Source organism: Delphinapterus leucas, chromosome 11, assembly GCF_059928025.1.
Source record: "Delphinapterus leucas isolate spDelLeu-1000000601 "Yukka" chromosome 11, BTC_Dleu_Yukka2, whole genome shotgun sequence".
In the NCBI taxonomy this organism is placed as follows: Eukaryota; Metazoa; Chordata; class Mammalia; order Artiodactyla; family Monodontidae; genus Delphinapterus; species Delphinapterus leucas.
Window position 1 is genome coordinate 90,656,193 of NC_143139.1, and position 19,575 is coordinate 90,675,767.

A 19,575-nucleotide genomic window follows, 5' to 3' on the forward strand; every position below is an offset into this window, starting at 1 on the left:
TGCACTGCTGAGGTAGCAGGGCTTAGATCACACGCTCACAAGTCTTGCTTGTCCAAAAAAGCCTCTGTTCCCATCTCTAACGTGGAGCTGGAATGGTTAGTATAATTCAATTTTTTCACTGCAATCCACAATCTGATTGATTGGCAGGTCACACTGGCACTCCTACCTGAGGTATTTTAGCGCTAATGATTGGTTCCTGTAAGACTATTCTATAACAGAACACAGGAAGAGCAGTTCAAAAAACACAGCTGTGGAAGGAAAACAATCATACAAAAAAGCCCGCTAAGGGGCCCACCAGCCTTTTCTTTCCTTTGGATGCAAGCATGCTTTTCACAGGATGAGAATTAGGAGCAGTTTGTTATCCCATTAAAAAAGTGAATTAGGGTGAATGATGTCTTTTCTACTGATGAAAAAAAGACGGGGCGGGCAGACACATAATCTATCTGCTACACTCCCAAGTCAGCAAGGCGAATCTCTTTACAAATCATGGGCACAATTGCTAGATCAGTTCTCCTGAGAGGAATGTGTCACAAAAGACACAGCGAGGAAGAAAATGGCTAGCAGGGATTACGGCCTAAGAGCAGAACAGGGAAAGAGATAATCAAAACAAAAAAACAAACAACCTTCACAGTTAATAGCCTAAATTAATATAACTTAAATAAAACCAGTAACTTAAACTCTTTTCCCTCACGTTGTCTCTTCAAGCTTGGGTTCAGGGCACTTTTTATACTAGATAAACCCTCCTCTCTTTCTATTTCTAACCTTCTTTTCTGAGGAAACGAGAACTAAATGCATATTGATAGATTTCCACATAAGGGAAAATGTGCAGAGAGAAACAAACAAACTCAAGGTAAAATGATAGAGGTTTTTGTTGTTTGTTTGTGGAATATGGAATATGAAGTTTTAAAAGCGGTATTAAAAATGACACTAGGCCTCACTCAACAGTTCCCTCCTCATGTATTCTTGTTTTTCATTCTTGAGTTCGGGTATTATTTCACCACTACTTTTTCCTCCAAGTAACTGCTTTAAGACAAGAACTAAAAATACCATTACTATTCAGTCTTTTCATCAACAAGGGGCCACTGGTCAAAAAAATGTTTCGGCAAGGTCACTGAACTACTTCTGTTCAGCTTGATAAGGTGATCCAGTTGGTAAATAAAAAGATTCAAGAGTATTTTCTCAACAACTACAGAAAACCCATCTCTCTCTTAATAAAATCATATACTGTAAACTAAGGAAGTGAGAGAACTGTAAACAAATATTTGGTTGGTTGACTTAATAAGGCAGAAGTAGGCCACACTTAAGAAATACCCAAATAAGGAAGATATTTGAGGAAAAAAACCTGACTTAAGAAATAATGCAAGTGGAAGTGTACTCTAATAGACCAGATTTCAAGAAAACAACTTAAATAACATAAAGATGAGTGTCATGAGACTATGGATACTAACGTATATGGGAGAATGTACACGCTAAGAGCATATATAAATACGTATATTTAGAAAAGTTCACTTTGGTGTAAAAGTAGGATATAGTTTCCCAACCCTCAAGTTTCACGGTGAGCACAAGAAAAAAAGATCTTTCATTACTTCTTGAAAACCACTGGAGGAAAGTTGTGGATTTTAATTAAAGTACTAAGAGAGTTAATGAAATATGGATTATTTGGGTTTTATGTTTGGCTAAACAAATAATTTAGGTAATCTGGGTAAGTCACAATCTCTCTAAGAAACATATCTACAAAGTGAGAGCGCTGGACCAAATCATGGCTAAGGTTCCTTCAAGCATGTGTTAAATTAAAGTGTACTTTGGGGCTTCCCTGGTGGCGCAGTGGTTGAGAGTCTGCCTGCCGATGCAGGGGACAAGGGTTCGTGCCCCGGTCCGGGAAGATCCCACATGCCGCGGAGCGGCTGGGCCCATGAGCCATGGCCGCTGAGGCTGCGCGTCCGGAGCCTGTGCTCCGCAACGGGAGAGGCCACAACAGTGAGAGGCCCGCGTACCGGAAAAAATAAAAAAATAAAAAAATAAAAAAATAAAAATTAAAGCGTTCTTTGAAGGCCTGCTCTAAACAGGCCAGGTGTGTACAACTCACCCACCGAATCTCAGAGGGCTGCTCTATCCTTTCTCTAGTTCCTGCAACACAGAGGGCCTCCAAGTGCATTCTGAAAGTTCATTAACGTTTTCAGATTGCCGAGAATCTCTGGCAGACTGTGGAAACAGTTCATTAAAAAGGTACCCTTATTGACTCTGGGGAGGTTAGGGTGGAGAAGGCATTTCCAGACAATTCTACCCTATGCCCAAGGAATCATTTCATGCTGACAAGTTTTTCTCAGGAAATTGTGTCTTAACAATGTGGGTGGTTAGACCAAGCTTGCATTCAGAAAAAGATCTTTGGAGAGAGGTCCTAATAAAAGACTTGCAAAACTCAAAAACTTGACTCTTTCTGTCAGTTAGATCACTTTGTCCATGTTTTAAATAATATGTGACCACCAATCACGGAACTTGAGCTATAGCTAGACTGTTTAAATAATGGATGGTAATAAAGATGTTAGCATGGCTGGTCGAATCAACAAATCTTGTACAATGGTCAAATGTTTGTAAACGAGTCTAGGTTGCTAATGATGCCCCTTGTTTCCCTCTAGATGGCTGTTAAGAAAAAAGCCCCACTGGCTGTGGACCTTCTGATACAGAAAAGCCTTACGCACTGAGTATGTGGTCTTCTCTTATTCCTACCCACCCTTCACTGGCATCTGTTCCTTATTTCACTTTCACAAGACAATGCTCTCTCCAAGTATGTGAAACAGGAAAACACACATTTCAGAAAGCTTCCTGCCATCTACATAAATCAAAGCTCTAATGATCTAAAGAGGGATGTGAAATGAGAAGAAAAGCAGAAAAGGGAAAGAGTTGGTTTCAGGCTAAGCTAGTCCTGTTATTTATGTATGCACATGAGACGACAGTAAGAAAAGACTTTAAACCTGCTGATCATCTCGCAAGTATATTTGTGATACGCAGAACATATGTGGGTGTAGGGAAGGGAAAAGAATATGTCCAGTAGACTGACTCTAGCAATGATCAGGAAACCCAAAGGCTTAGTTTTTGCACCCAGGGGCAAGCGCAGTGGCAGAGAAGCATGCTTGCATTCTTAAATATATAAATATATATATATATATATCCACAAGGAAAATGAAAATAAAAATTAAATTATATTAAAAAAAGAAAAAAAAAAAACCAAACCAAACCAAAGAAACAGAAAAAAAAGGCTGGCTCGTCAGGGGATGGGGTCGAGAAGGCCCCGGTGTGTGTACTTACATAGAGGTCAGCACCGTAAAATCCGTCCTGGTAAACCACACTGCAGAAAATCCACACAAAAACAAAAACAAAAAAACAAAAGAACAGAAACACATTCCGGTTATTGAGGACGGCAGCATGCACATGCGCTCTACACGGGCAGGTGATGTATGAATACGGACCCTGGGCTTGGGGCCGGGGTCAGTCAGCCAGGAGGAGCACAGGGGCACAAGCTCTCTCGGCAGTCCGGGACAGGCATGGCAGGGGAGGAAGGAAACCCTGGAAGGAACCGCCTGCCAATCTGGTAATTAAAGTAGGATGAAAAAAATAAAGCATATTCCCAGAGGGCCTAATACAGCTATCGAAAATCTGCTGGATTGGAAACACCAACTTTTCATATCTGGAGTATTTTTTAAAAAATAAGTTTGTCCTAAGAGGAAGTTTTTCTTTAAAGAGCTCCAAAAGGGGTGTGTGTATGTGTGTGTGTATGTGTATGTGTGTGTGTGGGGGGGGTGGGGGTGGGCAGGGGTTGTGCAGAGAGGGGTTAACATGAAAAAGAACCCAAAGAATTCCACTAGGGCAGGACCTGTATGCAAAGTATGTTTCAAAATTATGTTTAGTATTTTGTTATCAGTTTCATAGTAACATGTAATTTTTTTTTCCTGATATCCATACATCACCTGCTTTTTTACCCTGCACATTAGACATGCGATAAGATTTGGCTGATCACACAAGCATGCAAAGTATTATTATTCAGCATTTTAAGAACCAATGCAACACCTCAGAAAAACAAGTCAATCAATTCTGACCAAAGTAAACAGAGAAATGTAATTAAAAAAAAAAAAAAACAAAACACAACCAAAAATACCCACAATGCATTGCTTTCACAAGCAGAGGTAATGAGCTAAAGGTTAAGGTGATTGGTCCAAGGTCCAAGAATTGAAAGGTGCAGTGGGGATCCCAGATAGTAACAATATAATCCAGAGTGGGAGGAGTAATTGGAAGACTTTAAGGGTTCTTTTTTGACCATAAGAATATTCATGGAATTCTGAAAAATTCAACTGATAACTGAGGTTCTGGGCATGACCTGTTTTATTTAAATGAATAAAATTGAGAAGGTAGCTGATTAGGAATAGAAGTGTTTACTCTCTGTTTAGAAAATGAATTTGTATTGAACAAACAAAATACATGACTCTTTTTTTAATCCTAAGCAACACTAAACTATTATAATTAAAATATAGATGTCAAACTTTTTGAGGTATTTTGTGCATATAACTCCCCCAAAACATTATTTTGGGACCAAAAGATATGGAATAGCAGTAGAGAAAAAAGACGACTTTCTTATTCATATTCGTTAAATCAAGATTTGGTTATGTAAAATTAGAAGATCTATTTATCATTTATTCACCTGAACAAGCTGGAAATTTTCACCACTACCCTCTCTGTTACAATAAACAAATTAGCAAGTGAGGTTATCAAATTATATTTTTAACTTGAATATGAAAATAACTTATTTTTTATATGTAGTTGGAAAGTTTCTGAATTCTACTCCCAGTGACATTTTGTTGTATTTACTGGATAGTATGATCACACTTTGCAATGCCCCTATTATGCTGTGCCCTTGTATTATACAACAGGCAAATTAAACTCATCCGTGAGGTTCAGTTAGCTGAATTCTGTCCATTTTCACAGTCTCCAACTGCAGTTAAAGTATTGATATTAGAAAGTAATCTCTCAATTGCATTTTAGTAAAAAAGAGACTTGTTCATAATGCGAAGGCTGATAAAATGCAAAGCACTGATACCAGGTGGTGATTAATTAGCCTTCAACTATTTCAGTAAGGGGATTATAGGCAATGACTGAAAAATATTTCTCCTATACAGAAGAGTGGTGGCATTAAAAAGGAATACGTTTTATGCTAAGCTGTGTCACTCACTGGGAATATTCACCTAAATTCTAGAAGAATTCCAATATTCCCTATATCAAATGCCACAAGGAGGCTAGAACACAATGATTAATGATAAAATTAGTTCACTAAGCTGAAAAGCAATTTTAGGCCATTCCTCATAAAATACTGGACTTATTCCTTGCCATCTTCCATGTAAACAGGTGGTTTAGTTAATAAAAAAGAAAACATGGGAAATTAGTGTTCAATGTAATGCACAGAAATTGATGTGATTAGACATAACGATAAAATATCTTTGAGCAAATATATACCTGACACAGACTTGGTAGAGAACGGGTTCTCAAGTTTGGCCAATATACTGAAATGACCTATATTGAATAGGAATGAATTCAACCACTTTATAAAGTAACTCAGGAATATTACAAAATAAAGAAGTCCCATGTTTCTGGTGAGCAGTATCTCTTTGCAAACATGATGGTAAAATCTCTTGGATTGAAATGGAAGACGCTTCATAAAACAATTTTCCTAGTGTGTAGAACTTCCAAGGTTCAGTTTTATGTTTTACTTGACTATTTCTTGATGAAACAATACTGCATCTTTATTCACTTCTTTAAAAGGAGATGTCAGAGGTTGAAGGTCAAAGGTCAAGTTGAGAGGGAAAAAAGGATAAAATTAAAAGTAAGTAATGGCAGAAGATGGAGATGATGGAATGCATGGAATTTAAACATCTATAAACTGCAAACAAGTTTATTTCTAAAGTCGTTCCCTTCCAGTGGCTTCTGAAGCCTGCCCGTTTCAACATGCATATTTGTCTTGTCTGATAAAGATGCTTTAATTCTGTGTAACTGAGGACCCCAAATGGCATGTCCCTTTGGTCTATGAATGAATGCTAAATTAGTACACCTCACAGTCAATTTTGCTGTCAGAAAAGGACCTACAAAGGAGGCTCTTTCCCTTTACATTTTAACTATGTAGCAATGAATAGGCTCCTCTGCCACTGTTTATTCTTCATTAAGAATATGGAAAAAAAACCCGTCACAGGCAGAGAAAAGATGAAGAACACAAACGTCACATCTTTGAAGAAAGAAAGTGCTGATACAACTAACTTATAAAAGTCCACTCTTTACAAAAATATACATTTTAGGTTGACACTGAAAAACAACTGAAAACAAAACCTGCCATCTTCACTCCTTCTCCCCCATTCAATAACAAAGGATTTATTTGTTGCTATGGAATCATTCCACTGCATGAGACACCCTCCATACAAAAATCAAAGGGTGAAGGATGCTCAGCTCCATTAGTTGTTTTATTATCATTCGGAAGCCAACTGTAGTTTAATTCTTCCTACTTCTCCCTTTCTCCCTTGATTCAATTGGACTTGGTTCATCTTTGAATTAACCTCTTTTAATCCATTTCCTACAAAGAAAGCAAATCCATTGTGGGTAAGTAGCTCTGCTGCTCACCACCCAGGCAGTGAAACCACAAGGGAGGGCACATGTGAGAGCCTCAGCCCCAGTAAGGGTGGTGGTGAGGGGGGTGAATCCAGCAGATGCAGTCTTGCACTACAGTCTTGAGCTTCTAGTTTGGTTCTCTGCAGGAGTGTTAATCCAAATTCGTGCGATGCTGAGTGAACTCCATGCCAACACACTGCTAGTGAACACAAGACAGCTCTGGCTACTGTCTTAAGCCACTACTGTGAGGGCTTAAGGTGGCCAAAATGAAGATTTATGTAATGAATCGATATTTTGTTACATTCTGACAATGGTATGGTTCTTGCCATCTAATCCGTTAATTTGCAAATATTCACAGAATCTCTACTATGTGGCACGGCAACATCCCAGAAGTTATACGAGGGCCATGGTTTTCTGTTTTTGTGCGGTTGCTTATTTTGGAATCTACTGCTTACCCTGGATAGGCGGGAATGGCTGTTGGAGGTACCGCTCGGACTGCACCGTATACTGTCCGCCCCCTGCCCCTCAGGTGGGCTCCTCTGAAAGCGGCCGCCGTGGTGGCTGCAGTTGGGTAAGGGAAGCCAGGAACTAAAGGGAGACCCAAAATACGACAGAAATGCCAACTTGCATTCAACAGCACGTGTACAATCACAGCTTGCTTTGCACCAATTACAGGAAAGACACCTCGACATTACATCTTTTCTCAAAAAGAAATGGAAATATACAATATGCCCAAACTAATTGACTCCATGCCTCATTCATCACAAATCTTGAGTGAGTTTTCTTTGTTCCTTCCCAATTTCGGCCTTACAATGCAAGCTGAGGAGAAACGGGTCAGGAAGCTCTGAGCACTACTGCCATAATGGAGACGAGACTTTTAATTTCTATGGGCAGTTTAAATTGATTGATATAAACTCTTTCACTGGCTAATTATTAACCTTGTTTCCAAACGTTATTACCTGCATATAATAATTATTCTTCGTAAGAATATTCTTTTGTGGTTTGACATGCTGCCACACTCCAAGGCACACAGTAGTCTTCAGACATTTCATTTGTCAACCTTATTCTTTATCTAAAATATTTCAATTCAGAAATGTGAGGTGAGAGGGAAACTACCTCTCCCCTGCAGCCTTGTAATCCTTTAAAGAGGCAGGCATTTTCTAAGGGCCTATTTTAAGTGTGCTGTCCTCTAGAAAGCACACAGAGACACTGATTCCATGTCCACTGAACTCTGTTTAATTATATCTCTTGCTAAATGGCTAAATGGCTCAGGTCAAAATGACTTTAGAGATATCAACAGAGCTGAGAATAAGCAATAATACTGGAGGGGCTTTTGAGTGATATTCGACTCAAGGGCCCAAAGCTGACTCGCAGATAACATGTACAACACATTCCACAAATAATTACTTCTTTTGTTTTCTTCATTACAAAGTGCAGGCTAAAATTTTCTTTACGTGTCCTCACCCCCTTCTAACTTTTCCAACTATTTATGCTTTTTGGCCATCTTAACATTTGGTCAAAAAGATTCTAGCACAGGCTAATAAGCAGGACAGGGCACTGTGATAGTATTTATCTTTCTCGCGAATGCCTCCTTTTCAGTTATGTATTATATTTGGGGGAAAAAAAAAGACCAACACATCACTGTTTACTCACAACAGTCAAAAGCCATGCCAGGTCAACATAGGCTACTTACTGATTAAAGGAATGTAAGTGTTGATGCCCCCTCTTCCTGACAGGGGCACTGCCGCGTCATTGCCTAGGGACACATCTGCTTGAAAGCTGGATGCTGAGTGCATTTAAGAAATGAAAAAGTGCAAAAAGATTACAAAGGAATAGGAAACTGAAAAACAATAGATTTTTAAAATACATATAAATAACACAAATGGAAAAATTAACTTAAATACTACCTGCATACAACTCGGGCCCATATACAGCTCCAACTACTGGGCTTAATTTCCAACCTGAAACGGAAGAGAGGACAGTAAACATTTAAAACTATATGAAGGAGCTTCCCTGGTGGCGCAGTGGTTCAGAGTCCGCCTGCCGATGCAGGGGACACGGGTTTGTGCCCCGGTCTGGGAAGATCCCACATGCCACGGAGCGGCTGGGCCCGTAAGCCATGGCCGCTAAGCCTGTGCGTCCGGAGTCTGTGCTCCGCAACGGGAGAGGCCACAACAGTGAGAGGCCCGCGTACCGCAAACAAACAAACAAACAAACAAAAAACTGTATGAGGAATATTAAGGAAAAGGAGTGATGTGCAAGTTGGCTTCAGACACCTCTGGGTTCATTTTTGCCTGGTACCAGCTTCTCTTTAGAATGCCAGTGGGGGTTTACATGAGAGGGTGATGACATTTCTGGACCTGATCATCTTTAAGCAGGACTAGCACGGTGAAAGGATAATGAAGATTTGGCAGGGGAGTGGTGGGGGTAAAGAGACGTGAGAAAAAAAATGGGAGGTAGGAAGATGGAGAGGGAATGAGAGAAGGAAAAAGAAATATAAATAGATCCTGGGGTTTGGTATACGGTCTCTCATAGAACGGCTTAATGACCGAATCTTTGTTTAGAAGAAGGAAAAAGGCAGAATATATATCATTCTCTATCATACTGTGATGCACTGTCTTCTATATCATCTTAACACTGTTTACTACTCTAATTGTTTGATAAGGGTATCCTTTGACTGAATTCAAATTTGACCTGGACCTCTGAATTCCATGTTCATTTATACCATGCTAATGGTGTTGTGGGTAAATGGAAATCTTCCTTCATTGGGATTTCCCACTGGGATTTCACTGGAGTTAACCAAGGCACCAAGGAGAGACATGCAATGATAAAATTCAAGGTACATTCCCAACTTTGGTGCATGTCTTCTGAGATTTTAATTTGCGATAAGCATATTTATGTTAATCAGACCTTTAAGCTAATGGATACAAGACCGCTGCTGAACACTAACTTAAACATTTATAAATTTTAAGTATTTCCAAACAACATTAGGTTTGATATCAATTTCATTTCTACATTCCCTTTTTTAGATTTATAGGAACATGGCAAGTAGTAAAAAAAAGAAAAATGCACTATTACCCACTGATTAGAGTAGAATTCCATGTGAAAACTTTAATCAATAAATATTTGTTGAATTTTATACATAAATATGCCATTTTATTTTTCTGAAAGATTGGCTCTTTTGGTTTAATTCTTTTATAACATTGTAACATTGTGCCACTGCTACTCTATAAATATGTGAATGGAAAGAAGAAAAGGCCAATTAACAGATTTCAATGGCTATAAGCAAAGACATTATTCAAGAGAAAATCCATTCATTCGGAATCAATCCAATCCCCCATTCATTATTTTATGTGCTTATAGACATGCCTGTTCATTATGCTGCATAAAAATTTCAAAATCTGGATTCAAATCCTACTGGAGTTGCAAAAGCACAAATGTTCTTCAACTAGACAAATCAAGGGACTCAAAGCCAACATGAACTAAAATGCTGAGAATTCACTAGAAGGCACCTAGCACACTCTTTACAGAATCTCTAACACGGGAGCTGCATGTTTCTAAAGTCTGGCTCCAGTAGGCTTGAATAGTGATTTAGAATAATATTAAAAAATGAACTTTTCCTTTTCTATCAATGGCACTATTACTTAAGCACTCCCTTTAAATGCATACAATGGATGCACATTATAATAATGGTATATAAAGGTACACTGTCAACAATATCTTGAATACGTTTAGTTTTGTACACTTTACAAATGTATTTTTACATTGTATTGTATGTGTTTATGTCATTTGACTTTCACAAAACCCAAAGAGAGCGGTAAGATAGGTACCACCTCTGGGACAATGAGTAAGGACTACACTTCCCTGGGCTTCATTTCCTAGATAATAAGCTAGGAGGGTTGGATTTTAATGACTTCTAAAGAAGACTTCTAAAGAAGAGCCTTGTGGTGCTAAAATTCTGCTACTTGACAGAGGTGAAAACAGAATCAGATAGGTTAGGAAATTGGCCCACTGTCACAGAGGAAAATGAAGAGTCAAATCTAGAAGGAGAATTTCTGTCTTCTCAATTCTAGTCAGCAGCTCGTTCTGCTCCACCATTCTCGCTGGATCGAAAGGAAATCTGACATACTCTCCTTCTGATTTAGTTTAAATTGGATTTTTATCAAAATTGCAGAAACTTCTGTTTCTGTGATGGCAGTGAAAAGAAGAAAACAAAAGGTAAAGTGGAAGGTGGTGGTATCCCAAGATATACCACTAGTAAAGTGAGTAAGGAAAATGCAAATTATGCTGATAAATGCAAATTATGCTGATTTCTATAATCTATTTGAAAAGCTGGGCTACACATATTTATTGAAGACCTCCCGGGATATACTCAACACTAATACACTTCTACTTGATTTAAGATACTACCAGCACATACTGTCATACTCTAGCAGTAGGTTCAAACTTTTATAAAGCAATAAAAGGAGAGAAACTCCTCTTTTTATTCCAGATAAAATCTTATTCACAACTCTAAAATATGCAACAGAGAATGAGGTCCACCAAAGTAGAGCTGTAGGCCTCAAGACCCAGTCCATTCAGTCTTCTTTTTCCCCCCAAGATGGTCCTGTAGAACACAGCTTGCAAAACCACTGTTGTACAACAGATTAAAATTATATCCTACCTCACTTAGGGAGTATGAGTCTAGATTAAATTTGACAACTGAAGCAAAAGTTCTGTTTTTGTTAGACAAAACATTCACAGAAAAATTCCTTCTTCATGAGAAACATTTATAAAACTCACTGTATAACAGGTAGCCACGGAATAGAAAATATGCACGCGTACCCCTCCCCAACACACACACCCCGTGGCTGCTGCCTCTAGACCATTCCTTTAAAAGGAGAACAAGGGGTCAAGAATTATTCCAATTATTATGTTCAGATAAGTAAGATCCAGGAGTATCCTGGACAAGCCTAACATATTATAAAGAACTACAGCAGCTACAAAAAGAGGGTGCCCACGGGGGGCCTAACTTGGGTTAATAGGTAACCTCAAATGATGTGTTCGCACTGTATAAAATGAACTTTACTGAGACTATAACACCTTAATAACTAAAAAAACTTAAAAAAATGTAATTTATAAAAATTAACTCTCCTAGGTAAAGAAAATACTTCAACGTACACGAAACAAACTGAAGACTGAAATCAAGAAAAAGTCTTTGATGTTTGTGAGAATAAATGACATCTTTCCGAAGATGACTTGTAACCTCTTACCATTTGCATATGGTGTGACCATCTTCTTATTGGTCATTACACGTGCTGTAGCATTATTCACCTACAGATACAAAGTAGAAAGAAGGGGCAGGGAGGAAGTAAACCACATTAGGGAATATGGAGGTGCTCATTCAATAACAAAGTATTCAGTTTAAAATGTAAATTTCAGAGACAATTGATTTAAATAATTAATATAACAATATAAAATATTAATAATAGTATTTTAATTAAAGTGTTCATTAAATGAGGCTAACAAGAGTAAAATGCAGTTTCTTGGTCTCCAAATGGAAAACTAGGACAACTTTACCATCCAGGCCTCCAAAGAAAAAGTACATCTGCAAGTTCTTTGGAGATCTTTTAAACAGAGAAGTCTCTGCATTGAGAAAATATGGAAAAAAGTAATTGGAAACAGCTCTGTGTGCACGTGAACTTTGAAGTTCATTAACAAAACAGAGGCTTGCTACATTGGTCAGGAAATAAATTTATAGGAAGATAGGAAAAAAAATCTGTGGAGTTTACCTGTTCTGATGTTCAGCTTTTTATATATGCTTGTATGAGATTTTACTGTTTGAGGTCAGTAAACAAATATAGGAACTGAGATTCCCATGCTGACAGACTTCAGGACCATTTTGAATTTTCTAGATTATGTGGCCTCTTCATTTAAGAAGAAAGTTTTCAAGAGGCCTTTAAATCAGGCACTTAAAAGAATTCAAAAAATAAAGCTTACGTTTCTTTTGTTTTATGGTACTCTCTACCCTCATTACAGAACGGCATAATTAAAGCATTCTCAGTGGTAAGGTAAGTAGACGCTACAAAGATGGTGCTGATGAAGAAAAGATGAATGGAGCTTAGAAGCCAGGATACTGCAGCCCAGTGTCAGAACCAGCCTCAAAGCTCTTGCAAGGAGGGTAAAGCCTTACCATAGAACCTGGTTATATACTATGTTGTCAGGTATATAAAAACAGGCCAGTTTTTAAAAGAATTATAAAACATACAAAATATAATATGTCTTATTTCGCTCTGGGAATTTACATTATGTTAAATTTGAATAGTGATAAATTTGTTAGCAAAAAAAAAAACCACATCAATTTTAGGTAGACTTGGAACAAAAAATGTTTTAATAATATGTCTTTCAGGATTTGTATAGTGATGATCTTCCTATGTGAGGAAAAGAGCTGGAAACTCCATTTACTCTAGTTTGACCCACCAAATCATATCAACATTTCACATTTAAAAGAAAGAATGGGATACAACAATGATGAGACTGAGAGCATGCAGATAAAAAACACACACACACAAATAAAAGAAAGAAAAAAACAATCAATTTTGGAAAGACAGGAGAAAGTGAAGAGCGAGGCTCTCACAGACAAGGATTAGAATGGGGCAAGAGCTCCCACTAGCTGCTAGAGCAGAAAGCACCCAAGCACTTGAAGGAAAAATGGCCAGAACCAATCAGAAACCACCAGTCAGCAAAAGAGACCAATAGCTGCACACAACAGAGAAGGGGTGGGGAAGGACTAGGGCAAAGGGTAGGAAGACAGCTTGGGTAAGGAGAACAAAAAAGCGGGGAAGAGAAGAGAGAAAGTCAGGAAGGCTGTCACGGGCAGGAGAGAGAGCTGTCAAGGGCAAAGAAAGAACAGTCATAGCTACAAACAGAGGTCTGGGAAGGAGGAAAAGGAGGAAAGGAAGTGGGGGCAGGAAGTGCATTAATAAAACCAGCCAAACTGGAGTTCAGTAACTCTGAGTAAGATGTGCAAGGGGAAAAAAATCATCATGACGTCAGTACTCAAACAGCTCAGACTGCTACAAAACAATGTGTACATCCAAAGTCCAGGCGGCATTACTCAACAGCATTGAAAATAAAAGGGGGAAAGGAAAAGGAAGAGGAGCAAGTCAAATCACATTTTGTAGTGTTAATGTGAGATGGCAGATGGACTTTTTCTTTCTTATTTGTTTGTAATTACATTTTAAAAAAGCTTCTTCTCTAGTGCTTTTGTTTCACTTACCGCCAACGGGCACCATCGCCAGCATTGTGTATAGTTACCATGGAAAGAGTGAGTCAAGTGAAGGGCCCTAAATGCTAAACCATTGGAAAGGGAGGGGGAAAAAAAAAGCAAAATATGCAGACATCTTACTCAAGATGGTGGCTTTTATATTTCATACTTTTACAAACTGGGAAAGGGGAAAGGAGCCAGTTAACCTTCACTGCGTTATGAAAAGGGCTGGTGTGCAGCACCAGGTGGCCGACTCACTCACAGTACTAGCACATTCTACAGGCAGCCACCCAGCCCTCCAGTAACTGCTGAAATTCTAGATAGTAAATATATTTGAAAACCACATTAGTTTTGGATTCTTTCCTCCCCGCCCCAAACCTCTGTGATCTTCTGTTCCTTACTTGTCACACGCATGTGGAGGCGAACTGGCCTCCCAAGAGAGAGAGGATACTGGCTGGCCCCTTGATTCATTATAGGACACATTTCTAAATTGGGTAGTTTGTAGACATTTTAAAAGTTAGTTTTATTTTGGCCTGATTAGAGGAATTCAGAGTCTCGCAAACTGAAGCAAAGGAAAAAATTCAAGAGAGTAGAAGGATGAACATTTTGGAGGAAAAAAGTAAATGAAAAACAAATACACATACATTCGCACACAGGTAAATCAAAATTAAAACCCCAAAACAACCAAAAAATGGGAGCGGGGAGAAGGATAGAAGTGTTACTTTTACGCGTTTTAGTGCAAGAAGGTAAAGGACACAGAGACACAAAAACACAAACAAGACAGGGTTCCAAATGTGAAATAAGTGAGGCAATACAGAAAAAGAGAAATAAAAATATAAACCAGAAATTGAATTATTGAAGACATGCACCTCGATTTTACGGCCCTCTACCACGGTGCCGTGTAATTTCTCCCTGGCCCTGTCTGCATCAGCACTATTCTCGAAAGTTACGAACCCGAATCCCTGCATGCAGCGGGAGAAGGGGGGAAAACATGCACATCGTTATATTGAAATACTGATCTCTTGGTAAATAGAAAAAAAATATCATAGTATGAAACTGACATCGGCAACAACTCAGCAATACTCTCCCAAAGTCACATTTTTGGTCCATGCATATTTTGTAAAGGGAAATTAAATCCAATAAAAGAATAAAGAACTGTAGTAGTAGTGATAATAATAATAATAATAATAATAATGTAATTAACAACAATAAAAACAATAATAAAATAAAACATAAAGCATGTGAGGCCAGACCAAAATTAAGGTATAGAGTTACTCGGGTCAAACTATTCAACTGAGAATCTGAACATTTTAAAAAAATCCTACCTTTCTTATTTCATGCTGCTAACATACATATCCTTTTATATAATACTAAAAATAATTAAATCTATTATTCCCCAGTAACTTCTACATGGAACTTGATATTTAGGTGCAAACCTTGTATAATGAGTTTTTGAGGCGGTCTAATCGTTTTAGCCCCACTTTGCCTGTTGCTTATAGCACCATCAACTTCTCTGGGAACGGTATAATTTAAGATATAGTGTTCATGCTTGATTCTGTGGGTACTGGGTGTGGAAGAGGAGAGCACTCATGTTTGTCTAAGCAAACGAAAATACCACTAAGCAGTGGTCAATTATGACTTTTCTTCAATGCGAATTTTAAACAACCAGACTGACACTCAAGAGTAAAAATATGTTCAGCTGAATTTCAGAAAATTGCTTTTACCCAAAGTTGCCTAAATTTTGTTGAAGCCTACATCTGCTACTAAATGTATTAGTTTTTTCTATATGCAGAGAGAAAAAGGAATAGTCAAAAAGGCAACAGGAATGAGATCTATGTTAGTGACACCAGTTGCATACTATTTAATAGGAAACGAATACCACAAAACAGCAATACAGTTGCTACTCTGAGTTAGGATTAATTTATTTGTCCATTGTAGACGCTGAAAAACCAACCAACCAACCATGGAGTTTTAATTTATTAAATAGAAAAAGCAGGAGACCGGGAGTTAACCCACTCTACTCCTTGGCTCACATTAAATCTGAAAAGACTGCCTGGGTCATTATCATTCTATCAATTTCAACACCAGCAGGATTTACTATATACTATAGGACTATTTGACAAAGCATTATATCAGTTTCATTCTAGGTGCTCTGTCCTTATCTTTCCACTCTGTAACTATAAAATTTTCTCAAGCTATTTATATCTGTAGAGTGGTAACTTCTTAGAATTTTCTGAGACAGTCCTCATGTCTCAATAGCTTTACTGTCCCTCTAGCATTCTTTGAATATTCCATTGTAGGATAACCTGAACCTTTACTTTCACTGAAGTTCTGCTTTGCTGCTTATTAATACCATGAGTACTCCTATATATACAAAACATATTTTTAACTGAAATGTTAAATAATGTGCATTGCTCAGTAAGATTTTATAAAAGCAACTCCATCATTCTGAAGGATCTGATTTCTCAGCATTTAAGTGACTATATGGTTGGGTGGCAATCCACGGAGGATTCCAATGGATTATCTCTACCTTCAATTTGGATATCTAGAAAGTGAAATGCTAAGCTGACAGAAATTTTTAAAAATATATGTAGCTTAGGACGGAATACTATGGGTAATTTTAATTCAAAATGTTCCTTAAAAATGTACATGTGTTGAAAATATCAATGCGAACACATTTTCAGAAACAAATTTTGATATCAACATGTTATAGCCACTTTGACAACTCAAGGTGTACAAGGGCAAGTTACTAATTAATTATTCCATTTGTCATCTACACTAGCATCTGATGAAGACAGGAAGCCAGCTATCCGATCCTGGAGAATCCTCCAATAGTAAAGTTAAACCTTTTAAAAAAGGTTACAGGGCTTCCCTGGTGGTGCAGTGGTTGAGAGTCCGCCTGCCGATGCAGGGGACATGGGTTCGTGCCCCGGGCCGGGAAGATCCCACATGCCGCGGAGCGGCTGGGCCCGTGAGCCGTGGCCGCTGAGCCTGCGCGTCCGGAGCCTGTGCTCCACAATGGGAGAGGCCACAACAGTGAGAGGCCCGCGTACCACAAAATAAATAAATAAATAAATAAAATAAAAAAAGGTTACAGATAGTGATGAGCTTTTATATCACATTTTGTAAGTTCTATAAGCTGTATTTCAACGGACTGTCACAGCCTTATACATTTTATGCCCTGGGTTAAATTAATAAATTATAAACTAGTGGTTGGACAGCAGATTATGTAGAGGCTAATATACAAGTTTTTAACTTTAGCATTATGACTACACACACCCACATACATACACACATACTTGTGTGTCTTTTAAATGCACCCATGGGGTAGAAAGGATAAACCTGTTTCCTTTTGAAAGTAAAGACATTGAGCCAATCTGAGGTTAAGTATTCAAGCATCAACAAGGCCCAGAGTACCAACAAGGTCTTCTTCCTTCCATGTAGCTTTTTCCTACAGCTAATGGTGAGAAAATTAGAAATTAAGCTTTGAAACCGAAATTCAGTATTCTATTTACTAAACTATATTAGTCCTACAATTCTTCTAATTTTCTCTTTCAAATCTAATTGCTAAATGTGTTCTATGACCCTTCTTTCTCTAATGTGTTGATGGACCATCTGTGACACAATGGCTGTGTGGTATCATAAGTGCTAGCATCTTACAGTCAGCATATGACGAAGTTTAACATTAAAGTCTGCTTGTGTAAGATTTTTTCAATATAACTTCAGTATTCTGGAACAAATTTTCACTTTTAAATGCTTTAAAAGTGTTTTATAAGGAAAGGTGCTTATAAACTAAAGGAAATGCTAATCAAGATATCAAAGACATAAAAATGAAGCAATCTTTTTTTTTTTTTTTTTTTTTTTTTGCGGTACGTGGGCCTCTCACTGCCGCAGCCTCTCCCGCTGCGGAGCACAGGCTCCGGACACGCAGGCTCAGCGGCCATGGCTCACGGGCCCAGCTGCTCCGCGGCATGTGGGATCCTCCTGGACTGGGACACGAACCCATGTCCCCTGCATCGGCAGGCGGACTCTCAACCACTGCGCCACCAGGGAAGCCCCAAAATGAAGCAATCTTTGCAGGCATATTTACTAGCGTAAAGAGGAGACAGAAGGCCTTGTTGATACTTTGGGGCTCCTGATAAGAAACACAGAGGTAATAGGATTTCTTTCTTTCCTTCGAAGATAAATAGACCTTGTGTCAGGCAGAATAACAGCCCCCCCAAAGTTGTCCATGTCCTAATCCCCAGAACCTGTGAATATGTTACCTTACATGGCAAAAGGGATTTTGCAGATGTGATTAAATTAATGATCTTGCGATAGGGAGATTATCCTGGATTATCCAGATGAGCCCAATGTAATCGCAAAGGTACTTAGAAGTGAAAGAGGGAAAGAGAGTCAGAATTGGAGAGTGTAGCAGCCTGAGAAAGGCTGGGCTGGCTGTTGCTGGCTCTGAAGATGGAAGGGAGGCTATAGGCCAAGGAATGTGGGCTGCCTCCCGAAGCTGGAAAAGGCATGCAATGGAGCATCCCTTAGAGCCACCTGAAGGAACACAGCCCTCCAACACTTTGATTTTAGCCTAGTGAGACCCGCTTTGGACTTCTGACCTCCAGAACTGTAAGCTAATAAATCTGTGTGGTATTAAGCCACCAAGTTTGTGATAATTTGTTCAGAAGCACTAGGAAATGAATATATATCTCTCAGAATTAAGGTCTGTGATTAGGAAGATGAGAAGCATAACCAGTATTTTTGGAGTACTGTCCTTAAATACTTTTCTCTTGAGTTGAAACTTCAAACAGGTGGTTTTCCATCAACTCAACTTCCTGCTTGCTTATCTGTCACATTTACAACTTGGTTTTAAGAATATTAACTCAAATAAGGCTTGAAAAAAATTTTAATGTACTGTTTCTTCAATAAAATTTAGCACTTTTGAAAATGTGCCAGAAATTGAGCCAAGGATATTCATAGACTTAAAAAGTTACTAATAGGAAAACTCTCTTCCACGAAATTATGTTTAATGTTCCCTTATTCTTGGAAATCTAATTCACATTAATTCTGGTCATTTGGATCTCTTGCCTTGAAAAAAATTTAATACAATTATGTCTACCTAACACATTTTCCTTACAAGAGCTTCAAAATGATCATACAAGGTATCAAAAAGGGAAACATAATAACAGTCTGAATAGCTACAAAGTCAGACCCTTAACAGTACATATTTCAGGTATGTAAGAAGATAAAAGATAAACAAAAAGTAAACTTTCATTTTTAAATTAAAAAAAATGATGTTGCAACATTTGTCTATACCAGCACTATCCAATAAAAATATAGCATGAGCCACATATATATTTCAAATTTTCTATTAGCTACATTAAAAAAGTAAAAACAAGTGAAATTAATTTCAGTAATGTATTTTATTTAACCCAGTATATACGACATATTATAATTTCAACATGGCATCATTATGAAACCATTATGAGTGAGATGTTTAATATTCTTTTTGAGCTAAGTCTTTGAAATTGGTGTCTATTTTACACTTAAAGCACATTTCAATCTAGAGATGTGCCACATTTCAAATGGTCAACATGGTTGCTGCACTGGGCAATGAAGGTCTACACCTTTACACTCTTACCTAAAGTTCTCAGCTCCCAAAGTTCTTCTATGTTAGCAATTTAAATACACCAGTGCTACAT

General features: G+C 38.1%; 1 protein-coding gene across 18 annotated transcripts in view; it reads right to left on the reverse strand.

Annotated features, from left to right (window-relative positions):
- Nucleotides 1–19,575, reverse strand: part of RBFOX2 (RNA binding fox-1 homolog 2) — a 256,259-nt gene that overhangs the window by 9,041 nt on the left and 227,643 nt on the right. For 11 of the 18 annotated variants that reach the window (XM_089921269.1, XM_089921268.1, XM_089921277.1 and 8 more), the window contains 6 exons: nucleotides 14,758–14,850; nucleotides 11,895–11,955; nucleotides 8,550–8,603; nucleotides 8,334–8,428; nucleotides 7,098–7,240; nucleotides 3,307–3,346 (listed from right to left, as the gene is read on the reverse strand). In XM_089921269.1, the coding sequence (XP_089777395.1) occupies nucleotides 3,307–3,346; nucleotides 7,098–7,240; nucleotides 8,334–8,428; nucleotides 8,550–8,603; nucleotides 11,895–11,955; nucleotides 14,758–14,850 (486 nt within the window). The other 7 variants (XM_022599946.3, XM_022599949.3, XM_022599948.3 and 4 more) reach the window with 4 other exon arrangements.